The 17522-nt window shown below is 44.0% G+C and overlaps 2 protein-coding genes across 3 annotated transcripts; one reads left to right on the top strand and one right to left on the bottom strand.

Annotated features, from left to right (window-relative positions):
- Positions 1-6847, top strand: LOC136530828 (uncharacterized). The gene is made up of 13 exons (XM_066523544.1): positions 1-219; positions 321-473; positions 593-729; positions 829-978; positions 1578-1679; positions 2632-2796; positions 2933-3043; positions 3593-3690; positions 3972-4095; positions 4657-4746; positions 5151-5195; positions 5821-6141; positions 6298-6847. Exons 1-13 carry the CDS (start codon positions 129-131, stop codon positions 6325-6327), a joined length of 1617 nt encoding a protein of 538 aa, XP_066379641.1. The 5' UTR covers positions 1-128; the 3' UTR covers positions 6328-6847.
- LOC136530827 (protein GAMETE EXPRESSED 2-like) lies at positions 6815-12985 on the bottom strand. 2 transcript variants are annotated; one of them, XM_066523542.1, is made up of 15 exons: positions 12191-12985; positions 11587-11913; positions 11297-11503; positions 11119-11138; positions 10896-11040; positions 10206-10523; positions 9864-9988; positions 9113-9330; positions 8753-8980; positions 8269-8504; positions 7914-8152; positions 7653-7818; positions 7399-7559; positions 7185-7282; positions 6815-6951 (listed from the first exon to the last, which is right to left on the bottom strand). In XM_066523542.1, the coding sequence occupies exons 1-15, from the start codon at positions 12954-12956 to the stop codon at positions 6849-6851; spliced, it is 3357 nt and encodes a 1118-aa protein (XP_066379639.1). In that variant the 5' UTR covers positions 12957-12985; the 3' UTR covers positions 6815-6848. The 2 variants fall into 2 exon arrangements, with proteins under 2 accessions (XP_066379639.1, XP_066379640.1); XM_066523543.1 differs by having other exon boundaries at positions 11587-11895.
- Positions 12986-17522: the final 4537 nt, after the last annotated feature.

The raw sequence follows: 17522 nt of genomic DNA, 5'->3' as shown, positions 1-17522 counted from the left end.
TCAGCCTTGTCCCGTGCAACTACGAGCGCGACCTTTTCCCGTCGGCGCCTAGGAAAAACAGCCGCCTCCCGCGTCCCCCCTCTCTCTTCACGCCGGCGGCCGACCGACAAACCGAGGCAGGTCCCCCGATGGCGTTGGCTCGCCTTCGCCTCCACCTCCTCGACCGCTACGGTCTCCTGTCGCCGGCGCTCTCTGCGACGGCGCTGCGGTCCTCGCGAGGTTGTTGCACTCGAGCCGTTCGACGGAATGCCGCTGCGGGGGTGGGGTTGACTGCTGACTGCGTCTCTCTTGACTTTGCGGGTGTGGTTTTCTCCCTACAGGCCTGCGCGCGCTCTGCACGCTCTCCACCACGCTGCGGTCCGGCGCCGGCGAGGACGAGATCGAGCGCATCCGCCGCGAGTTCGAGGACGCCAAGCGCAACTACCTCAGCATCCCCGCCGCCATCAAGGACATGCCCAAGATGAACCCGCAAGGTTGGGAAAACCAATTTCGATTGCGCATTCGCTTCCCTATCCTCCTATCCGTCTTGCTTAACAGATCGGTTCTTCCGACTATTAACATTGCTGGCCTGGGACGCTGTCGCTGGTTTCAGGCATTTACGTCAACAAGAATGTCAAGTTGGACGACCTCCAGGTCTACGGCTTCGACTACGACTACACGCTGTCGCACTACTCCGACCACCTGCAGTGCCTCATCTACGATCTTGCCAAAATGCACTTGGTCAATGAGGTTTGCTTCCTCTCTTTTCCTTGGGTGTCATCGCATCATTTGCATGGATGACAGAATGCTGCGTTTGTGGTTTCTGAGCGGACCTGATGTTTTCTGCAGTTGAAGTATCCTGAGAGTTGCTTGCAGTACGAGTATGACCGCACCTTCCCCATCAGGGGTCTGTACTATGACAGACTTAAAGGGTGCCTTCTCAAGCTTGATTTCTTCGGCTCTATTGAACCAGATGGTTGCTTCTTTGGGCGGCAGAGGGTAATATGCTCTCTACTTAAATAAATATGCATGCTTTAGTTCCTTTACAAGATATATATTGAGAAGTTTGTTAGCCTTGTTTTTGATGTTGTCTGGTTTACGCCATTATTATTGGGTTAATTCATATGTAAACATTTAGGCTCACACAATGTGATAGATTGTCTGACAGTGGTTGTCTGTTGATCTCAAACTTCATTGTTTTAACCATTCTTTTCTCAAACGGTTGCGTCCAACTTGCAAGACTAGCTCATGCATACTTGAGTTTCTTGTCATACTATATTTAGAATTTTGTCTATGCTGACTGTTTTTTGGTTTATGCATTAGTTACATATTTGGGATATTGATATGCAAATATGTAGGTTCTCTTCTCATGAGCAACCACTCTGTCTGTTGTTTATTAACTGTTGAACTCAAACTTTGGCTGGTGTATTTAGTTAAATACATCTGAACATAGATTACACATGTTGATAGTTTAAAGAATTTCTATGAGATATTTTTATGCTTTTTCTTTGTCTTCTCCAACAATAATTACATTATGTAAAAATATGTCTATTGACATCCTATTAATACAATTTCTTACCTTAATGCTTGTTAATCAGCTGAGTTTGAGTGAGATAAAAGAGCTCTATGGCACACGTCATATTGGCAGAGATCAAGCTCATCACCTTGTTGGGCTGATGGATGTCTTCTGTTTTAGTGAGGTACACTTGGATTCATCTGAGCCTTAGTTGTATTCTTTTCTTTTTACTCTGTGTCGTTTTACTTACAGAATAGTAAGCTATCAGTTGCCTTATAGGCATGTCAACTGGACCACCATATTATCACCCAGTATGGTTAATGCTTTGTTCAAAAGTTAATTAGATTTTATATGTTCTGTTTTCATATATCAACTTTATGCGTATTAGATCATTCTTCAAGGGCATGTAGCTATGCATGTAGTTCTGACCTGCCATGTGGAGCGATGTTTTGCACTTATAGACAATGCCACATAATAGTAATTAGAGCTATTATGTACTGAATTTAGTATCATGTACTGGTTAGGTGACCCAGCGGCACTCCTCAGGTCCTGGGTTCGACTCTCCGTGGGAGCGGATTTCAGGCTGAGGTTAAAAAAATCCCCTCGCCCGTCCCCATGTGCCAAAGCGCAGTGGAAGGCTCCGGCCCGGTTCTCACAGGGTTACGGCACCTCCTGCGTCAGGATGGGGGCGGGGGTTCGGGGGTTTTCTTGATCTGTGTGAGAAGATCTTCTTCTTAAACGGAAAACCCGGGGGCCGTCATAACCCCCCGCAGGTCGAGTTTTTTTTTTTTTTTTTTTTTTTTTTAATTTAAGTAATTTCTCTGAGATCATACCGTGCAACTAAACTGACTTTCTTTGTGACCATATCAGTTGTAAAAGGAAATGAACCGAACTCTTCCACGATTCCATACCTGTCTCTGGTAGTGCTAACCAAAATAGAAACCAAAAGTGATACGAGAAACTTGGAAAAGGGCTATTGAATTAGAAGGGGAAGTGAACTAATCTATGACCTAGAAACAAAAGAAAGGTGGATCTATATGCACTTCCTCTGGAAATATGACCCGAGTGGTACGTCTTTTTTATTCCCCGCCATAATACATTCTAATTCTAACTATGGGATGATCATTTCTTCACAGGCATGTCTGATTGCTGATATTGTTCAGCACTTTATAGATGCAAAACTGGAGTTTGATCCATCTTACGTATACGAGGATGTAAACAAATCGATTCAGCATGTTCACAGAAGTGGTTTAATTCACCGGCAAATTCTTTCTGAGCCTCAGAAATTTCTGATAAAAAAAGTAGGTGGCACACTTTTATTGATTTTTTTAATCTGAAGTTTTAAATATCAATGATCTAACCTTATGCTGCTGCTTGTTTCTGGCATTCTTTCTGATATGTTATCTCTAAGACTGTTGCCTCACCTGTGACCTGCAGAGCCAGGTGTTCCGTTTCTTGAAGATGCTTAAAGAGAAAGGGAAAAGGCTATTTCTTCTTACTAATTCGCCTTTCTACTTTGTAGATGGAGGGATGCGTTATTTGCTAGAGGTTTTGTTTCTAAATTTAAATCTGCTTGTATGTTTGTCAATATTGTTTAGCATCTAAAGGCAAGATTTTGAACCACAACAGATTTCTATTTGGTTCATGAAAATCATACATATTTTTCGATATAACCTTTTTTCTTATTTTCTGAGGTCCATCTTGACCTTGTATATTTTTTCTTTAAGGGTTACCTGTTTGATTTGAGAATATGAAATCATGTTTTAACTTGACACATGCCAGCCATTCATGCACTGGCCTTGAGCCCTTGACACATATTCTTGATGCTTAAAGTGAACATTTAGCATATACATAATACATCCTTCCTTTGTTTCTAGCATTTATTAAGAGTTTGTTGTATACTACCACTACACAGGGGACATTAGTATGCAGTACAAATGACACTCTTTTGATTATTAATTTTGTGTCTTTCTTGTAATTTTCTTGGTGAGTTATTCCAAATAGAATGCATCATGTATTCATGTCAGCGTATTATGAAAAATATTTTTGCTTACTCACATATTCTCTGCATGACTATTTCACTATTTGGTTGGGCAGGACCAACATTTTGATGGAAATTCCTGGAGGGAGCTGTTTGATGTCGTGATTGCTCAAGCAAATAAACCAACTTTCTATAACTCAGATCACCCGTTCAGGTTCTGTGGAGCATCTATGTGTTACTAACCAGAAAATATTACTTTGGATCCTTCTTGCTAAGATGTTATTGTTATTATTAATTTTCTTTTTTGCACTGATGCATCTGTGTAGGTCTGTTGCTAAACTTTGAATATTAATGGAAAGTAGTGTTAATAAGTACAGGCGCTTAAGGACCTGGATTTATATTGCCGCCAGTTATTGTATTTTTTCCTTTTATAGCACTATCACATCTGCTTCAATCCTGGGTTCCTAACTATTTTTATGGTTACTTGTATTGTAGGGTGTATGACACTCAAAAGGACACCTTAGCTTTTACTGCAGTTGACAAGTTTCTGCCAGATCAAGTATACTACAATGGCTGTTTGAAATCATTTCTGCAGATCACAAAATGGAGAGGCCCAGAGGTTGGTTATTTGGAACTTAAAGAAGAATCAATTTCTGTATTCTCAATTGTCTTCTGTCCGAGTGATACAGCTTTCACTCTTTTTTCTCTCCCTTAATTCTGTACTGTATTTTTTTTCAAGTTATATAAATCAATATAGTTGATAATACCATTTGTATCGTGGAAGCTAGTAGTAAAAAAATTGCATGCCCTTTGTGCTCATCTGCTGAATGTTGATTATGTTTCTTGCTTATTGCTATATTCTGATATAGTATATTGGAGTAAGCGGTAGAGTCTTACCGCCTGGGACCAGAAGGTCCTGGGTTCGAGTCGCGGTCTCCTCGCATTGCACAGGCGAGGGTAAGGCTTGCCACTGACAACCTTCCCCAGACCCCGCACAGAGCGGGAGCTCTCTGCACTGGGTACGCCCTTTTTTCTGATATAGTATATTGGAGTAACCTGATGACTGAATATATAAATTTGGCTGATCTTTTTGCTCACACAAACATGGACTGCCCAAATCTAAATTTCAGAAAATTTTCATTCGAATTTCTCATCTCATTTTTTGGGGGCTATGTATTAGGTGATATATTTTGGTGACCATCTTTTGAGTGACTTGAGAGGACCTTCAAAAGCTGGTTGGCGAACAGCTGCTGTAATTCGAGAACTTGAGGTAGATGCTTTTCTTTCTACTGGAGATATAATTTTACACACATGAGGCATTGTTGTATGAAATTCAAGCACCATTGCTTTAGCATTTTCATATTTCACCTATTGACTAGAATATCTCAATCTAAGGTTACCTTGATCCTATTGGAGTGTTGGTACCAAAGAAGTTTTGAGTTGAGAATAGATCAAAATAAAGAGAAATGTATTGAAAGGTTCAAAATAGTAGTCTCTTATGTTATGTTGATCTTGAATATGTTGGATATGCTACTAGAGAACATGAACACACCTGTATTTGTTTTTTTAAGACCTTAAGATTTCTGTTTTGGAATTTTCTTGACTTCGTCACACCATTTTTTCATACAATATATTTTGTACGATTTGACAATGTTCCATGCTTTGTCACTTCAGGATGAAATAGAAATCCAAAACAGCGACAACTATCGATTCCAACAGGTATATCATCTGCTTGTCATGTTTATGATATCCTAATATTTTATTTTTGTCCCCCTTACACTTAGCTGGCACTTCTAACGGAAGTGTACCCAGCTAAGTTTGTATTCCAGTTTCTTAGTTCTTGTTGTTTTGGACGAGCTTTTAGAACTTTTACTACCAATATCTCTCAAATGTTTCGGAGACATGTTGTTGTCCAAAAAGACAAGAATTTTGGATCCAGAGGTGGTAACAAATATCTACTCTTAAGATTGGGACTGCAAGAAGGAAACTGCTCATGCTGTACTTTTGGCCGGTACACTTCGAAAGGCTCACCGTCTACTTGCAGGGTTTGGTTCAGGCGACTCACTTAGTCTGTAGGCACTTCTTGCTGCTGTTATTTCTTTTGTGAAATGCTGTACGGCACTGGGGTTGGTACATCATAGGCTCTATCCTCCTGGTATGCAAAATCTAAAACATGACACGGGCAATCAGTTGCCATGAATTGATCTACAGATACACTGATGGCATTTACCTTTTGTATTTGATACATATGATTGGTTCCTCTCATCACATATGTAGTTTGTTAGTTCATGAATTTCATCCACATGGATGCTGACCAATCTACTCGATATATCTTGCATTGCAGGCAAAATTGAGTATAATACATGATCTACTTGGGAAAGTCCACGCAACTGTGGTTAGCACCGAGAAAGGCCAAGTCTATAGAGCATTGCTCGATGAGTTGAATGCAGAAAGACGACAATGCCGATCTGGGATGCGAGATTTGTTCAATAGCTCTTTTGGTGCAACATTTCTTACAGACACTGGAAGGGAATCATCATTTGCCTATCACATTCATCAATACGCCGATATTTACACGAGCAAGCTTGAGAACTTCTTATCATATGCCCCTGAATCTTGGCTTCATCCACCTCATGACATAAAGATCATGCCACACAATGCGAAGGTAGTTTGAATCTTCCTCTACGGAATTCACTTGGCTTGTCAAATAACGTAACTATTGTCATAGTTTTCGTGGTTTTTCTAACAGTTATTATGGGAACGAATGCTGATATATTAAATTATTGAATTGGGGTAATGATTTGGACATTCCATGTTCTAGGTCCCAGCAAGCCTGTTCAGTACCTCCTAGTTCACTCTGTATTTCAGTGGAGAGCGAAGCCGTAGTACCTCATTATGGTTTCTGTGCGAGACCACGTGTCGGGATTGTGGACTGCTGCTGCATTCACTTGCGTTATATGAATGAAGCACCAGATCATGCATCAATCCAGCAGACCAAGCAACGAGTTAGCAGTCATTCTCCTGACTTGCCACGGAAATGTCAGTCATGTGAGTAGCTGATCAACTATTTTGCCTGTATGATGAATCTTCTGTCTGCCGTTTACAAGAAAAAGGAAGATCTGAGATTGAGAAAGGAAGCATCTGAGATTGAGAAGCCGCATGCTTGTGTTCCCATGAAACCCTAACAATTTGTAGTGGCTGTCAATAAAACAGTTACACGCAACCCATCTCGTTTCCCCCATTTTATTCACATTCTGCTACACTCTTTGCTGCACTCCTATTACACTGAAAACTCGTTCAGTGGCATCAGACAAGTTTTTGGGATGAGCAGAAGATAGCTTGGGTTCGAGCAACGGGTAAATTATAAAATGCCTATTTGTCCTTGTCTGTAACAGGAAGGCTATCTTCATTTCTATTGTTTATGGTCCCAGAGACTGGCTGGAGTTCCAGTTCTTGCCTGCATGAACGTGGAGACCTGGAATATCGAGAACAATGGCAATTAGGGGACTCGTGTGATTTCAAAACATAGAAAATATAATGTTTTGATTCTTCGCTGAAGATGGTTTTGGATTACTTTGTTAAAATTTATCTGGTTTTGCTTATGCACGCTGAACCACATGCAAATTGCAGCATTTGGAGTTCTGTGTTGTGTTGACGCTAAAATTCACGACAGAAACATGTGAAGTCATAGCGAATAACATTGCTTACCTCTGACGAAGAGTTGATCTGTTTGCACCAAGCTGGGGCACAGTTGCAGTAGCAGGGCAATATCCAGCGTCCGCGCATTGCGATGGTGAAGCACCCATCTTTTTCCAGAAGAACAAAAAAACGAACTATCAGAAAGAACGTCAAAAGGTCAAAATGATGGCTGTTCAGACCACCCTGCTTGCTATATGGAAGTTTCAGAGAGTAACATGCTCACATGCTGACGAAATGGGGTTTGCTCCGTTGTGCGAATTTTACCATAGATTTTGTATCTTCGCTGACTCTTTAAAGCTCTCATGCATTTGCATAGGCAACACATGAGAACACAGCCAAGGCATAGCATTATCACGATCCCAGCTGCAGCCAACCATCTAAACACTGAAAATAATCGCAGCACAGAATCAAAATGAGCTCCACACTATATGGAATTTCAGTTTTATGCCCAGGAATATCACCAGTTCTTGTACTTACAGATAGTTCGCCTTGAGTTCACATGTTTTGTTTTGATGACTGGCACTAGACGAATAGTCTTGGCAGTGGTAAGTGGCATCGTCATTCTCTCTGAACAGTCAGGATAGCATCCATGGTTTCCCTGGTCGTTCACAGTGATGGACAACGTTGTTCCATGCCTTGGACCCTGTAAGAGAAAGTCATATCTATCTACTGTAAAAAAAGGGCAAGAAATGTGACAAAACGAACAACTGATGTCTAATCTGAGGATTCAGGATTTACTCGGTAATGCAACTGCTGCATTGCATTGTTGCAGTCCTGGACGCTCCCACGGAACCTGATGGCAGTTCCTTTCAGTACGAAGTGATTCGCGATGGTCACATATGTCTGAAGCGTCTGCCAACCGTTAACGCCTTCAGTCTTCATCGATGCAGTGGCGATGGCACTGGACGGCAAGGTGGTTGTTAACGTTCCCTCCAAGACTTCTAGCGAGAGCACTAGAAAAAAGGAAGACTTGTTCCCTGCAAGATAAAATCTGTTAGTCTACATCAGTGAATGTTTTTTCGTATAGTGCATAAACAACACCATGAACAGTCTATATATTCATGCATATCATATATCAATTCATATATAGTACCTGGGAAATTGTGAAGATCAGGTTCAACAATGGAAAATTGAAATGTATCCCTGTGCTTATCAAATATTTTATGTCCTTCCATTGATTGGTTCCCACTTAAGAAAATTGAACTTGGAGCAAGTATCACCGGAGGATCATTGATTGGCTCAACGAAGGTTGGGAACTGAGTTCTTCGTACACCATTTCTGCTCGAGGCATGTAGAGATATAACATCGTTTCCGTGGAAGTCTTCGTTTCTGCACATATTGATATGCATGGTTACCATACGCAGGCCTTGTTTGGATGCATGTGTATCCACCTCAATCCACATGTGTTGGAGTGGAATGGAATGGAATTTAGTTCAATTCCACTCCAATCCACTTCAATACACGTGGATTGAGATGAATACATGCGCATCGCACCGCCGCAAAAGACTAGCAAGATCTTTGTAAAACATATATAGGGCTTGTTCAAGACCAGGGAGAGTCAGAATCTTGATTAGTACCCACTGTACAGCAGAAACTGCAGTGCATCATTTACCACTTCTATCGTTCCTTGTAACATCAGGTCTTTGCCACCTCTACCTCTGCTGTCGATTGAAAGTACATCATCTGATAGCTGTTGAAGTTTAATTCGCACTGGGTCAAAAAACACACTCCCGGACTGTGCTGTCACTGTAACAGATATATTTTCAGTTGTATCTGAATACACCATTTTCATCCCTGGAAACCCACTGCCAAAAACATACACATATTTGATTACATTAGAAAGAGAACAAAAGAGGTCAAACTTTACGCTTATAGCTAATTAAGAATAATAATATGTACAAGTATGCAATACTTAGGTAGAAGAGATTATGGCTTACCCAAATAATGGGCTAATTGTATCTTCAGTAACATGCAACTTGTCGGGTAAAGATATGAACTGAGGTGGTCTGCAGAGAACAGATATGAAGACTGTTGCAGTGACGACATTGTTATGCTCATCACATATTGTATACGTGAATGAGTCATTCCCAAAGAATCCTTCGAAAGGTGTGTAACGGTAGGTTTTGCTGGACTGCAGGACTGACCCATGAAGTGGCTTCAGAGAAAAGGGATATCATTAAGTCAGAATGTGAAGTAATGAGAAAATAAAGTAATAAGTACCCCATAGGAAATTTTGTACTAGGGTACATTATGCTTGATATTTGTTTCTAATCTTGCAATGCTTGAGATTTTTATTCATGTTATAGCTTCCTATTTCCTATTTGACATCAGTTTTATGCTGAACATTTGTCATAAAGACCGGCTGTGTGCATTGCCAAGATGTAGCTAGAGGCCAGAATTGACTTTCCATTATCTAAAAGAAGAAAAGAACTGGCATGTGTCTCCGGTCAAAGTATTCAAGGATAGTATTATAAATTGAAATCAGTTGCAATATAATGTTTTGCTGCCACAAGTTCCTTTGTTTTCGAAGCGACGTGTAGTAAAACTGTTCAACAATGATACTGCCAAAACTCAGTTAAGATGGTTGGCATGTGCAGCTGCAAGGGTTGACGACAGGTGTAGCAAAGAAGAGATCATCACTATGAGGTGGAAAAATTAAGAATCACATATTTCATGGCATTAACTTACAGAAGATGAGTTAGCTATTTCCACTTTACTTCCTGCACTGCGGTCATTTGACAATACATCAAAGGAAATGGATTCATCCTCCCACACTGAAACAGTATCATTTTTAACATCTGAAAAGTATTCATCTGCAAAGAGAGATACAGTTCATCAGAGTTACTCGACAAACAAGCAGAGAAATCGGGAATGGTCAAAATATTTCATCAGTATATAACGAGACAATTAATCTTCTGCCAACTAGAGCTTAACTATCTCATGTGACTTGCTTTCAAAAAAAATTCTCTCTCATGTGACCAATTTCTTTTCTTTTATGTGTTGAACCTTTCAGATCGACTGAAAAATTACCTGCAAGAACGGTGACGTCGAATGGACATGGAGTCAGCTGTTTGTCCTCATAAAGAACACATATGCCATATGAACCAAGACCCCTTGCCATATAACGAGCAGTATATGATCCATCTCCGTTGTCAACAAATTCTTTTGCCACAAAACTAGTGGTACTTGTGATACTTGCAGATATCAACTGAAATTTCAATTTTGACTTGAAAGACACTACCGGGTTCATGAATGAGTCAACAAGTCGAACAACAACTTCATTTTCAACTGATAATTTTACTTTGGGGTCAAACTTGACAACACTTGATAAAGACATATTGACCGCTCCTATAAAAAGGGCAGGTTATGGTACAGGAAGTTAGAGGTCAATCTGTATCAGACAGAAGCTGCTCATTAGTTGACTGTATGCGAGTGGCATAAATAGTCGGCTCATTTTAAGGTAATCGTCCTTTATTCTAATCACTGAAGAAATTCTCGTTGGAATTCATGAAAATTATGAATCATTTCACCTTTCAATTTGTTTGATGTTTCACTTGAATATAATCCATTTGGATCATCATACTACGTACATTACAAGTGAAATAGCAACAGCGTTCAGTATGCAAGAATTACAATTGCATTAATATATGATAGTGAATTCATGCATTACATGAATGTGAAAATATTGATAAAAAAGGCACATAAGAAAGGTAATCAGACCTGGCAAAACTGTCATGGCATATGGATTTCCACCATTTAGCACTATGTTCCCGCACAGTACCCAAATTTCATATTCGCCAGCAATTCGGGGAGTATATGAAACATTAAATTTACTGGTTTGAACATTTGAATTCCCAGCAATGATCTAATAACATATAGAATTTCAGTGATCATGCCACTTATCTGTACCAACTAAAATTAAGCAGAAGAATAGGGTACTTGCCTCCTTGTGGCCAGCAGGTCCTGAATTGATAGAATTTTCTCCTTCATTAGATATCGTCTCAGTGAATTTATTCAACATTCAAGTCAAAAAGAATTTTAGGATTCATTAAAAATGGATCTTTTTTTTTAAAAAAAATTAAGGTTAATAGAAGGCTAAACCGCTAAATGAACATACTTACCATTTGGTTCTCTTGCAGGTGTTATGATTGGGTCTGCGTAGGATGTGGCATTTTTACCCAAAATCTTCACTTGCAGCCTTGCAGTTTCAACTGGAGAAGGGATTCTGTAGTGATCCAACAAGAAAACAGAAAAGGATGACGCTGAGCCAGCAATAGAATTTGACAAACCAGACCCATTTGCAAAACTGTTTGATCCATCACAATATCCTGAAAGTAGCAACATAGCAAAACCAGACATGATCAGGAATCGAGCATCTTGATGAGCAAACTAAAGAGAATAAGTTGCATACCTACAAAAACATCAAACATATGCACAGTGTTGGAAACCCTTTCGTCCAGTTGAGCATCAAAAACTGTGAGAAAAAATTGTCCAGCCTCTACAACATTAAAAGATAGGAGCTGCACTCCATCACCTACTGCTTCCATCGCGAGATCTACTATTGGGATGGACAAATTTGAGGCTTTATCAACTACTTGAGCATCGAATGGATGGATATCCAGAACAGTATTTCCAAAGGAGTCTCTCTGATATATGAACATCTCCAGCTTGGAAGACAGCTGCAAAGTATTGATTCCATGCTTCCAGCTGCATGTGCTTACTGCTATGTTAAGGACACCTGGTATATGTAAAATATACATCGACGAATTATTGACATTTCCACAAAAATGCATATCTTCCTACAACATATCTATCTGTCCATTAGAAGATAAACACAAACTTTATTTCTATTTCTATGCTTTTGTAATAAGAAATCATCACTGGTTATGCGCTCGCACATTAAATTGATGCTACGAATTATTGACATTTCCACATTAAATTGAACGCACAAATTAAGCCGTTTACAAGTTATTTTTGAGTATTCAATCAAGTACATATAGGAGTACTTGTCTAACCTGGATTCACGGTGAGCATTAGAGGCGAATCACGTAGCTCCCTGTCATCCCCGTAAACATGCACCAACAAGTCGCCTGCAACATTCGACCTGAACTCGACGCCGATGCGTCCATCCTCCGTCCACCCATTGTAGTGAAAATCCCAGAGCTCCACGGCCGACCCGTTGAGGTAGGAGCCCGACACCCTGAAGTAGACAGGCATGTCGGGTCCGCGCGCGATGCCGTTGCCGAAGGCGTCCCGGGGGGCGATGGATATGAACGCCCTGGACCCGGCGACGACGCGCCGGCCGGGGAACGTCCACGACGTCCGCGACGCGGACGGGTGCACGCCGGCCGCGGCGACCGTGAACGTGAGCGGCCACTCGGCGGCGACGAACCGCTTCTCGCCGACGAGCGCGGCGAAGTTCCCGGCGCGCAGGGGCACGAAGGAGATGGTCCAGGCGTTCGGGTCGGCGCCGATGTTGGCGGCCACGTCGGTGACGTACCTGCTGTTGCCTTCCTTGCCGTTCACCGAAAACGTGAAGGACAGCGAGGCGCGGACGGCGGCGGCGGCACGGAGGTCCAGGGACATGACCTGGATGACCGCGGTGTCGCCGGCGGTGTACGCCCACTTGTTGTTGAGCCAGCCGAACATGAAGGACGGGTCGGGGGCTTGCACTGCTTGCTGCTGGGCCTGGGTGGAAGGCGGTTGCTGCACCGTAGAGGAGAGCAGAAGCGACACGCAGAGAAGAAGAGAAAGCGGCGGCGGCGACGACGACATGGCCATGCGCCTGGAGATCGCAGCGTGGTTGGCCACGGCCCGGTCGATCGTTTGATCTCCAGGACGTGGTGTAGGGCTGCGTCCTGTTGCCCGAAACGGCGGCTGAGAAGGGAAGCGATGGACGGGGTGGTTGGTGAGTGGTGTCTGGTGACAACTTCCAAATGGCGCGCGGGAGTGCGGGCGGGCAAAGTGATAACTGCCCCTCTCTCCCCGGTTGAGACGGATCGGCATTGTGTTGTGCATACGGGTATTGGGCTACACTAACTAATGGGCCTTTAAGTCGGTATGTAAACCGAAGGGTGTAATATTGGGCTTTGACCTGTTTGCTATGTTGTGAACTAAATTCATATAGCTATATGGGTGGACTAGGGATGAAAACGGTACGGATATTTTTCGACCGTATTCGAAACCGAATCCGTTTAGAGGGGTTGAGATCTGTCCGTATCTAAGTCCGGATATCCAACATCCGATACCGTATCTGTATCCGAATACTCAAATCGCATATTTATGATGTCGATATCTAATCGTATCCTATCCGACATAGTTGACACTATCCGTATTTGAATCCGAATCCGGACAGAAATATGAAAACAAATATAATATCCGTGATATCCGTCCATATCCGATCCGTTTTCACCCTAGGGTGGACGGACGGACAGCTAAGCAATAACAAAAACCATTTTATCTTTCCTTCTATCGTCTTCCTTCCGTGCTCTCTGCTGCGAGACGGCGCCGCCGTGCTCCACCGCCGCGCGTGCACGCTGGCACACCTCTCCAAACTATCTTGCCCGTAACATTTGGTATCAAGAGCCTACCAACTCGTTGCCGATCTTGGATTCATAAAATCCCGCTGCCTGCGGTTGAATCCAGAGACGCTTCGTGGTTGAACGCGATTCAATCCACCACCACCGTCGCCGTCGCCGCTCAAACCATCAGCCACCACCTTCCCCAGCCACCATCACCATAATCCACCAGCACAAACTCGATTTCCATCCTGCCGATCCGCTTCTCCCTTGTGTCGGTCGATCCACCACCACCATCACCACCTACGGCCGATCCGCCGCCACCACCACCACCTCCGGTCGATCCGCCACCACCACCACCGCCTTCGCCTCCCCTTCCACTGGCGCGCAAACCCAAACCCCAAACACTCACCTCCCGCATGGCGACCGCCAAAGAGAAGCTCGATGCGCTCGGTGCGCAGATGAAGTCCATGCTGCTGCTCATGGAGACCTTCAATCGTTGGCGTCTCGAGGTCGACCACTTCTCCATGGAGCTCAGCAAAGACCTCAAGACCCTGACATCGTGTGTGGAGGCGTTGGAAGCGAACACCGCTCCGCCATTGGCCCCAACGCGCGAGGAAGAGGGGCGGGCCATAGGCCACGGCGTTGCTCAACCACCATAGGGGTATGAGGCTAAGGCCGTTGTCCTTCCTCAACCCCTGGCCAAGGGTCAGTACATAGCTTCCACTTCCACTGTCCCAGTGTCCTCTGATTTGATTCAGTATTATCATGCTCCTCCTGCTCGTGAATTTCGTTTACCCAAGGCTAAATTTCCTAAGTTTGATGGCTCTCATCCTAAAGTATGGAAAGAAAATGCTGAGAAATACTTTGATATGTTCAATGATCCTGTACATCGTTGGGCCCCTTTTGCCACCATCCATTTTAAAGGCATTGCTGCATTATGGTTACAAACTTATGAAGCACAACACCGTGTGGATAATTGGGTAGAATTGTGCATTGCTGTCGAATCCAAATTTGGCAATGATTTATATCACAATTCCATGCAAGAGCTACTTAGCATCAAACAAACCTCTGATGTTCAGGAATACTATGATAGGTTTAATCTTGCCATGCATAAAGTGTTAGTCCATAACAGTCATCTAGATGATGTTTTCTTTGTCAGCAAATTTCTGCAAGGCTTACATCCTGATATCAGGTCAACCATCATGCTGCATAAACTGAGAATAGTTGATCTCACACTCTTTGGCACTTATGCAGGCCGAGGTGTTGGACAGTCAGTCCAAGACTTACAACCAGCGCCACCATCGGGATTTCAACAAGTACAATGCCAAGCCAACAATTGTTACTCAACCTGGTATTCTGGGAAATCCACCTCTTGAAGAGGCCAAGCCTAAGTGGGAGGTTAAGTTAGCTAACCTCAGAGCTTAACGTCGTGCCTAGGGATTGTGCATGAAGTGTGGTGAGAAATGGGGCAGGAACCACAAGTGTCCAGACAAGGTTTCTTTACATGTCCTCGAAGAGTTTATGGAATTGGTCACCACTGAATGTCCACCCGAACAGGACACTTTCGATTCCAGTGATGAGGATGAGGCAGTTTTCTCTCTCTCACAGTCTGCTACCATAGGGGTTCAAGGCAAGAAAACTGTAAAACTTCATGGCATTGTCAACAGTCAAGAGATTCTTATTCTTATTGATTATGGCAGCTCCAATTCCTTTATATTAGTGACAAGACTGCTCAAAGGTTACACTGCAGTATCACTCCAGCCCCAACCATACAGGTCATAGTGGCAAGTGGGGACAAACTTCAGAGCAATCAGCGGGTTCTAAACTTCACCTGGTGGTCTCAGGGCAACACTTTCACAACTACTGCTCGGGTCTTACCTTTGCCATACTATGACCTAGTGCTGGACATGGATTGGTTGGAACAATATAGTCCCATGTGGATCCATTGGAAATGGAAACTTTTGTGATTCAGTCATGAGGGCAAACGGATCAATCTCAAAGGCATCAAGGATAGCTTGTCAGCTTGTCGTAAAGTCAAAGAAAGAAAACTAAAAGGTCTGCTTCAGAAAGGAGGGGTGTGAGCACCTCCCATACCACCGGCCGTCATGATCAGGAGGAAGAAGCTGATGATGGCCAATGGCCCAAGGCTATGAGGCCCAGGCGGCCTAATGCGCGATATGCAGGGAATGAGTGGGCCAAGTAGACGGAGCACTTGCACGCGCGTGCTGGAGATACCTGTCTCCGTGTACTTAAGAGAGAACGAGAGGAGGAGGAGAATAGACAATTTTGTAAACAACTCTATGAACTCAATACAACCCTGCCTTCTGGGCTCCTGTCGGATCCGCCTTCATCCCCTTCGTGCTCTCCAAATCCTTCCCAATTCTTCCCCAAATCCCTTGCTATCACTCACAAGTGGTATCAGAGACACCGCTCCTCGGCTCGCATCCGTCGCGTGCGCTCCGTACTCCACCGATCGCTTGAATTCAAATGGATTTGGTGGGTCTAACTCGGATTTGATCTGTGTCCTACGGATTGAATTTGAGATTCTGTAATTCCAGTCCACGAATCACAATTGGTGGTGAGCTTCACCGATCTGGATCCAGCCCCTTCCGCCACCCACGATCACTACACACGCCTCACGGTTCATCGCGGTGCCATGAGTCCTGACCAGAAGGCTCTCCTCACCGAGCTAGACAAGCGCTTTGCCGCTCAGGAGCAGTGTTTCGACGATCTCACGTAGAAGGTCGCGCTCTCCATAGACTCCTCTGCGAGCCGCCTCAACCAATTGGAGCACGTAGCCAAGCTGTTCGACGAATGGTGCCCGGGCGTCGATGGTGTGATTGACGACCTCCGCATCGAGGTCACCAAGTTGTCTTCTCTTTCGCTCAAAGTCAGGAAGATCTCCAAGTACATGGAGCGCACCATGGTGGACGCCCCGTCGGCAACCCCGGGAGTGTTCGCGTCGATGCTGGGCGACGGCGCACCCATGGCACCCCCACGGCCTTCGTCGTGGCCCTCCTCTCCAACAGTATCCACCCCAGACACCAAGCCGATGTCGTCGCCGACACTGAAGCCGACGCTATCGCCTACACTCAAGTCCGCCATGCCGGGCGACTTCATGGCTGTCCCGCGCCCATCTGCGGGATCATCAGCCAATCGGCCTAATGGGCACCGCGTCGAGCACTAGAATCGGGATGGTGAATTCAGAGTGGTTACCACTCTGATTCCACCTCCCAGCAAGGGTATGTCTCCTCGCCATCCGCCTGTCCCCTATCCTCTTCCATGTCCACCACCACGCCCACCACCACCACCTAACCATACCTCACACTAGGAGTCAGTTTTCCAAGGGGGAAGTGGGGGAGGTCATACCGGCAAACTACCAAAATTTGATTTCCCAACCTTTGATGGTCAACACCCCAAGCTCTGGATTAAACAAGCCACCCACTACTTCAAACTGTATCGCGTGGAGTCCAAGCTTTGGGTTCAAGCATCTAACATGCATTTTAAGGGCGCTGCAAAACGCTGGCTATCCTCTGTAGAAGATGAACTTGAGTCCACTACCCGGTCAGAATTTTGTAGCCAAATCCTCGCCCGCTTTGCCAAAGACGAGCACGCCCTATTATTGCGTCGCTTGTTTTAGCTTCATCAAACTAGTCCTGTCTCTGAGTACGTCGAACAGTTTGTTGCCTTGGTTGACCAGTTAAAAGCCTATGCTAAGTAGCCAGACCCACTCTATTACATTCAGCGTTTCATAGAGGGTCTGCGGGATGAGATCACAGTCGTACTTCTTGTTCAGAGTCCATCTTCTCTCGATGCTGCTTGTGTC

Source organism: Miscanthus floridulus, unplaced genomic scaffold, assembly GCF_019320115.1.
Source record: "Miscanthus floridulus cultivar M001 unplaced genomic scaffold, ASM1932011v1 fs_21_1_2, whole genome shotgun sequence".
NCBI classification, from domain to species: Eukaryota; Viridiplantae; Streptophyta; class Magnoliopsida; order Poales; family Poaceae; genus Miscanthus; species Miscanthus floridulus.
The sequence above is the reverse complement of the archived record's forward strand: the minus strand, read 5'-3'. Positions and strand labels throughout refer to the sequence as shown.

Bases quoted from the DNA above. Each gene is read 5' to 3' on its own strand.
- LOC136530828 (XM_066523544.1), top strand. From the start codon at position 129: ATGGCGTTGGCTCGCCTTCGCCTCCACCTCCTCGACCGCTACGGTCTC. The intron at 730-828 runs GTTTGCTTCCTC...TGTTTTCTGCAG, and splicing joins AAATGCACTTGGTCAATGAG to TTGAAGTATCCTGAGAGTTG. The intron at 1,680-2,631 runs GTACACTTGGAT...ATTTCTTCACAG, and splicing joins ATGTCTTCTGTTTTAGTGAG to GCATGTCTGATTGCTGATAT.
- LOC136530827 (XM_066523542.1), bottom strand. From the start codon at position 12,956: ATGGCCATGTCGTCGTCGCCGCCGCCGCTTTCTCTTCTTCTCTGCGTG. The intron at 11,139-11,296 runs GTAAGTATGTTC...CTATCAATTCAG, and splicing joins ACCTGCAAGAGAACCAAATG to GACCTGCTGGCCACAAGGAG. The intron at 10,524-10,895 runs GTCTGATTACCT...CCCTTTTTATAG, and splicing joins TGCCATGACAGTTTTGCCAG to GAGCGGTCAATATGTCTTTA.